Below are 6,513 nucleotides of genomic sequence, written 5' to 3' on the forward strand. Positions count from 1 at the left end.
TTCTGCTTCGACTGCAATCTTCTTGGCTTCTGCTTCCAGGTATTTAGCTCGCTTCTCTTCTAGAAGTTTTCTGTAATTTCTTCTTTTGATGGCATATGCTTCCAAGTAATCAGCGGTCTCCATTTTTCTTACAGTATTGTGTCTGGGTGAAATAACGAGCCCAAATCAACTTCACGAACAGAACAGAACCGACTTTTCGTCTTCCAACGAGCCGTGAGTGGCACGACCATTGACTTTTCGTAGTGCAATATGCCAAAAATATGCAATACATGGCTTCCACCACAAAATATGCGCAAAGACAAAATTCCACAATCCAACAGATGACTGTGTTTGTACACTGTGCAAGGAAAAGTGCGACCGCTACCATCTGCTAAAGTGCAAGAACAGAATAAAGACTCTAACAGAATACAGCACAATGTAAATTGGGACAACAAACTTAATACTCATTCGAGTGCTCCTTATATAATTAATTAATATGCCAAAAACAATCGAAGAGCGGCTTCGCGAAGAGAAAATTGTGTTGCAGTCCTTGTCCATCAGATAATCTTTTGTGTACTATAGGAATTTGGTGCTCTATTGTATCCCAAATAAATATCCGCAAGACAAGACAAGAATTTGGTGCCGAGTGTCGAAATTGTACAAGTATTGTATCTGGAACAAGCTCATATCCATTTCAAGAAGAATTTTTGCACATAGAAGTTATAGTATCGCAAGTACATATTACACTTTTTATGATTTAATATAGTCTTCTGAAAGTTCTTTATGTAGATAGCTTCTTTCCTTTGTTTATTTCTTTTATTTTGCATTCAATATATATCATTAATAATATATTGAGCGGTATTACGAAGTGAAAGAATGAGGTTACGAATGGTGAGGCGAATTGTGTTTTATAGGTATTTTCATCGTGTTTATCACCATGTATGACTGTGTTACTGCTTGTTAAAATATGTAGCTGTTTGGAAATTAATCAAATGGCTGTATACTGCTTGATGCCTCACTGTAATAACATTGATATCTTTCTTCTGAATGTGGGAATCAGTATGCAGACAAGTATTTTTTCTGGTAGCTGTAACACCTTACGCCGTTTTATTTTTAGTATTCTAGTTTTGGTACATTTTACTTTTTTATTCACCTGGAAGTTTTTTCTAAATGTTAGACGTTTTGTTTGACTGTTGATCAGCATACTTATTCTGCACCTATCCCAGTTAATTTACTGAATATCTATATATATAACTGTTTTAATTTTCAGGAAGATGGCCAAGTTCAACTGCCGAGAGAGAGAGTTGTTGGCAGAGATATGCAAAAATTATCCAATTCTAGTGGATATGGGTTACCACCTCGACACGGTAACGAAGAAGAAGGAGGCTTGGGTGAAAATCCAAGCCGAATTCAATTCAATGAATGCAGGGAAGCCTCCAAAAGATGTGCCTCAGCTAAAAGGTTTGCCAGATTTTTATCATAGTATAATAATAGGCTACATCAAAATAATTCAGATTGGTACTCAAGAACACTAACCCAAATTTAACCACAAGCAAGTTATTACCTAAAATAATTCAGTGCATTATCTTACATTTGTACGTCTCTTATAAATGAACAATGTCATTACTCGACAACCTAGCATCGTCTTAGTCAGACAATTCTGATTAGCCTCTCAACGCTAAATCGCTTCCTATATTACACAATCTATTTAGTGTATGAGAATTTCATGCTTAAAACTGAAGGGATTCTTCCAGAAGTATGTATCTCGGGTATTATATAGGTAAAACTTCTTTTAACCCTCACCAGCGCAGGAACTGCTGTTTAATGTCATCATTAGGGATGTAAGTAAGTTCTTGGTGACTGGTACCAACTGATGTAACATAATTAGTTCCTGGTACCAACTTCACTTAGATCCTAGTACCAGTTGGGCTGTTTTATTTATTCGTGGTTGTTTGCTACGGTCATGAATGAATTCTTCGTTGCTATGGTAATCAACAAGGTATTGTTAAACATGGATGTTGTTCCGTACTGAGGTTGCTATGTCACAAGTACTGATTTTCGAGGGAACAAATTATTCTTTAGATGCTCTCCAATAAGGTATGCTAAATTTGGTATAAATCTTCCTTCCATTCTCCTATGTACGTTAAACTTTGTTTATGTGTGTGTGTATGAAGTAATTTTTCAGCATTCATCTACCCTGGACCATTAAAAGTGTTACTTTTCAGAGGCATGGCTAGTCAGAAAATCATTTGACTGGATATGTTAGGTCCGGCTAGTGACGGAACCATTGGTCTGGATAGGTTAGGTCCGGCTAGTGACAGAACCATTGGTCTGGATAGGTTAGGTCTGGCTAGTGATAAAGCAACTGGTCTGGATTGGTTATGTCTGGCGAGTGACAAAACAACTGGTCTGGATAGGTTAGGTCCGGCTAGTGACAAAGCCATTGGTCTGTGATCAAGCTAACGTTACAAGCCACTAGGCCCTCTATTTCTTATTCATATTAAATCAGAAGTGGCGCAATCTGTGCTTTACAATGTTCAGATCCGTAATTACTGCATGGCTACCTCTCAACTATTTAAACATGTTATTTGTCTTTGGTATTCATATTTAATCATGGCTGGCGGTGGCACGAATTGACTCTGCCATTGGCTGAAGATTTGTCCTATGAAACGCCACTCCCATAATGCAAGACAGTGAGATATTATTAATTTTATATGTCTATCCTTTCCATTCTTCCTCCGGACTACAATGATGATTGTTTTGTTGGTAACATTGCCTCATCGTTCTAGGTTTTTTTTTATACCGCCTAAGTTGGTCATAACTTCTCGCTGTCTTGAATTATGGAAGCAACGTTTCATTGGCATATTCAACAAATGGCAGGGTCCATTTGTGCCACTGTCAGCCATGATTATTATGTTACTTATCTAGCAGACGGAGGACATTTGAAATGATACTTCTGAATTGTAAAGTACTCTGTAGAAATATCTCAGGGCTGCCTAAATGTTGTGATTGATATAATAGTTGTAGTGATGACAAATTAAATTCCACGTATCTTCAAGACAATAAAATAGAGAGTAAATATAGTATTAATTGGGCAGTTTCATGTGACAGACAAGTGGTAGAATAGCTTAAGCATTTATTTCCTCTTCAAATATCAGTGGACAGGCATGTATTAGTCTGTTTTAGATTTGAGTAGGCCTGTAAAATTTAGTGACTGACATGATGAAAAAAAAAAAAACCCTCACATTTATTGCAAGTTGAATCAACTGCAATCTTCCAGTGCAGGGAACTGAAATAATTTGTACTGTCACTGTAAGAAGGTAATTAATGCTTGCTTAATATGGACAAAGACATTGTTGAAATTAAAAACTTTTAGGAGGTTCAGAACCATACTTGTGACTCACAAAACAGTATAAAAGTGTTACCCAAAGGTACTTCCATTTGTAAATTAGCAACATTACTGGCAAAACTGGTATCTTGGAAGTACCATTTAAGTCTATTATAAAATTCTAACTCTGATAGAATTATTAAAACCTGGTCTTTGTATCTATAACCTCATCATTAGGAAAGTTTTCTGTTTTTTATTATTAGGACCCCATTTGATGACATAATTATGAAATTACTAATTATCTTACTGAACATTTCAAAAATTTGTCATTTTCATTTTGTGCACAGGTTTATGGAAAAGAATTAAAATAAAGGCAAAGGGCGACATCGACGCTCAGAGAAGGGATGCCGGACAAACTGGGGGAGGTCCACCAAAACCACCTCTGGGAAAACCTGAACAGATCCTCTCAGAGATGTTTGCTGGTCAGTTTGATCCTTTGCCTGACACCATAGATGATGATGCTGGTGCATTTCAGGTACCTACATGATCAATAGATCTAGACAACTTTGCTTTGGCACAGCAACATTACAGTTGTGGATAATGTATTCTAATTTTATTCTTTTCCTTTCATTTTAGGAAGGACCTGGAGAAGAAGAGAGTTTGGCAGAAAAAAGGATGCAGCAGGAAACTCCATCCTGTGAAACGCCAAGCAGATCATCAAAGTATGTAAATAAGTGGTAATTTTTATTTTAGAAATGAGATTATTTTAAAGTTCTGCAGGGTATTGCCACTTGCCCAGTCCCTAGCATTGCGAGCTTGTCCCCTGCCAAGCACTTTGCCGTTATGGATTTTATGGCAGCATTTAGTCGGTCTTTTACATGTAAAGAGAACACGTTCCCCGGTGTTTGAAAAGTGACTCCTGCTCTGCTCCGTTCGAAACAAAGAATACACGAATCCACCACCAGTATTCGATCATGTACAGAAGAAAGGGACACAACAGCCCACAAAGTCAGAAAAGAGCAGGACACCTAAGTATCAAAGTATCACTGATCATGTGGACTACAGTCTGTCTTCAGCCCAGAACAAAAAACCTGACTTCAAGTTTTCCCCTCTTCATAGGCACAAGACTGAAATTAGCCCACCTCAGAACACCTATCAGAGCAATCTTTTTTTTCAACATTTGTCTCACCTAGAACATACTGCGACTTCTAAGAGTGATAAATTTTCTTTTCAAAATGAGAAACACCGGCCTGACAGTTTTAGATTAAATGATAGCAGTTTATCTGAAGCAGACAAGTGGAGTGAGGTTCCTTTTTGGCAGCCAACACAACTGTCACCATTAGATCTGTCATGTAAGAAACATTTGTTACCTCAATCTGTCTTGTCAGATGTGGCTGAGGATTTTTGTAGTGCATCAGACGTTGTGGAAACTACTCAGGTGAAAGATCATAAGTTGTTGCATAGATCCTCAGCAGTGCAGTCTGGAGATGTTGAGACATTTACCACAAGTAACATTAGAAGGAGGCTTAACTTTAGTGATAGTGACTTCAGTTGTGATAAAAGCACTAAGCCATTGAACTCTTGCTTAACTGAATTCAGTTCGAGTCAGTGTAATACTGGTGATAGCTCGTCTACTAATTCCAATGAACAATATTCACCTCCCAACAGTAGTAGTGCATCTAAATCTCCTGAGCTTCTTAAAGATGACTTTAAACAGCTATTAATAGGGGAGTTTGAAGATTACAAAACTAGTTCTTCAAAAATTGGAAGTCTTATTTCCCCTCAGAGCAAAGGTTTGAGAGATCTAACAAATCTGGATTATTATTCAGATATTACGTAAGAAACTCAAAAGAATTTATATTCTGAGAAACCATTCGTTGAGGAAATTGTACAGGAGTCAGACAGGGTGAGAACTGCTGAAGTTACCCCTGTAGTTCACCTCAATTTCTTAACACCAAAGAAGTATGTGGAAGCAGAAAAATCTTCCCATATAAGATTTGAAACTTCCCGAACCGTCACCAAAGACAGTATTTTATATGGAAGCAAATCAGGAATTGTGCCGTATGCGCAGCGAATCCTCTCTATTGGAAGACCCTGTAAAACCAAGATATATTCAAGCTATAACGATCCAGATTGGTTCTTGTTAAATATCACCAACCCTGGGCGTTCCATAGCCAGATGCCCAGTCAACCCGTTTCTATACAGTTTGGTCCACTATGATGAGGACAGGTATCGTGTGTGGATGATGGAACTAGGAAAATGGTTTCATAATGTCCTCACACCCCCAGCGCAGCTCAGCAGCAGTGCCAGAGTGCCGCAAGTGGATGTGGCCGAGCTGCTTAACACAAGCTGCGAAGTAACTCCACCCAGCAGAGGGGAAACAGTTTACCAACACCATCTTGAATCACTTAGAAAAGCTGCGTACACTTTATTTCAATCATCAGATATGACAAGTGTGTGGTCCAAGGTGATCACACTAGTTGACGAGGGCATTCTTGCTGTTCGAGATGATAGAAATGGGCTCATAAATGATGGTCTAAAGCAACGTATACTGAAACTGTTGCTTTGTTACAATCTTCTATGGTTGAGAATAGGCTTGGAGACCATCTGTCGCAGGACGGTCCCCATGCGTTCAAATTCGGATGCTGTCAGCTTGGTCGCCTTCATTGCAAAATACTTTCTGTCAGACCCATACCTTGTTAAGCAGTATTCTGTTAAAAGTGTGCTTCATACATTCAGACCTGGCTTTGAAGCTGCCATGATGAAGATCATTCTGAAGAAATTTCTGTTCCTGGTATATTTCTTGGACAGTGCTAAGGAAAAAAAACTGATTAGTCATGACCCATGCCTCTTCTGTGAGGATGCTGTTCACAAGGGAAGTCGTGAAATCTTGTTGGCCTTCGCTCGAGATATACTGCCTGGGACCAGTGATATCACTGAACATTACTAAGTGTGGGTGTGCTCAAGCATGAGCAGACCTGTCTACATGAACTTAATCGTTATTATTATGCTGTCACCTCTCTGGAGTCGGACCTTTGTGATGGAGTGAGACTTGTGTACATGATGGAGATCATCTTGCAAAAGCCAGACCTCTCCACTAAGCTGAAGATACCTGTGATATCAAACCAACAAAAAATTCACAATGTCCAAGTTGCTTTGGACGCTCTGACGGAAGCAGGGTATAGCTTGGAGGGAAATATTGTAGC

The 6,513-nt window shown here is 38.7% G+C and overlaps 1 protein-coding gene across 2 annotated transcripts; it reads left to right on the forward strand.

Moving 5' to 3' along the window:
• Positions 1-514: 514 nt before the first annotated feature.
• LOC136871685 (uncharacterized) lies at positions 515-5,073 on the forward strand. 2 transcript variants are annotated; one of them, XM_067145189.2, is made up of 4 exons: positions 515-713; positions 1,250-1,440; positions 3,655-3,842; positions 3,944-5,073. In XM_067145189.2, exons 2-4 carry the CDS (start codon positions 1,254-1,256, stop codon positions 4,046-4,048), a joined length of 480 nt encoding a protein of 159 aa, XP_067001290.2. In that variant the 5' UTR covers positions 515-713; positions 1,250-1,253; the 3' UTR covers positions 4,049-5,073. The 2 variants fall into 2 exon arrangements, with proteins under 2 accessions (XP_067001290.2, XP_068083570.1); XM_068227469.1 differs by having other exon boundaries at positions 515-1,440.
• The last annotated feature ends 1,440 nt before the right edge of the window (positions 5,074-6,513 follow it).

Source organism: Anabrus simplex, chromosome 4 (genome assembly GCF_040414725.1).
Source record: "Anabrus simplex isolate iqAnaSimp1 chromosome 4, ASM4041472v1, whole genome shotgun sequence".
Lineage (NCBI taxonomy): Eukaryota > Metazoa > Arthropoda > Insecta > Orthoptera > Tettigoniidae > Anabrus > Anabrus simplex.

Bases quoted from the DNA above. Each gene is read 5' to 3' on its own strand.
- LOC136871685 (XM_068227469.1), top strand. From the start codon at position 1,254: ATGGCCAAGTTCAACTGCCGAGAGAGAGAGTTGTTGGCAGAGATATGC. The intron at 1,441-3,654 runs GTTTGCCAGATT...TTTTGTGCACAG, and splicing joins AGATGTGCCTCAGCTAAAAG to GTTTATGGAAAAGAATTAAA. The intron at 3,843-3,943 runs GTACCTACATGA...CTTTCATTTTAG, and splicing joins ATGATGCTGGTGCATTTCAG to GAAGGACCTGGAGAAGAAGA.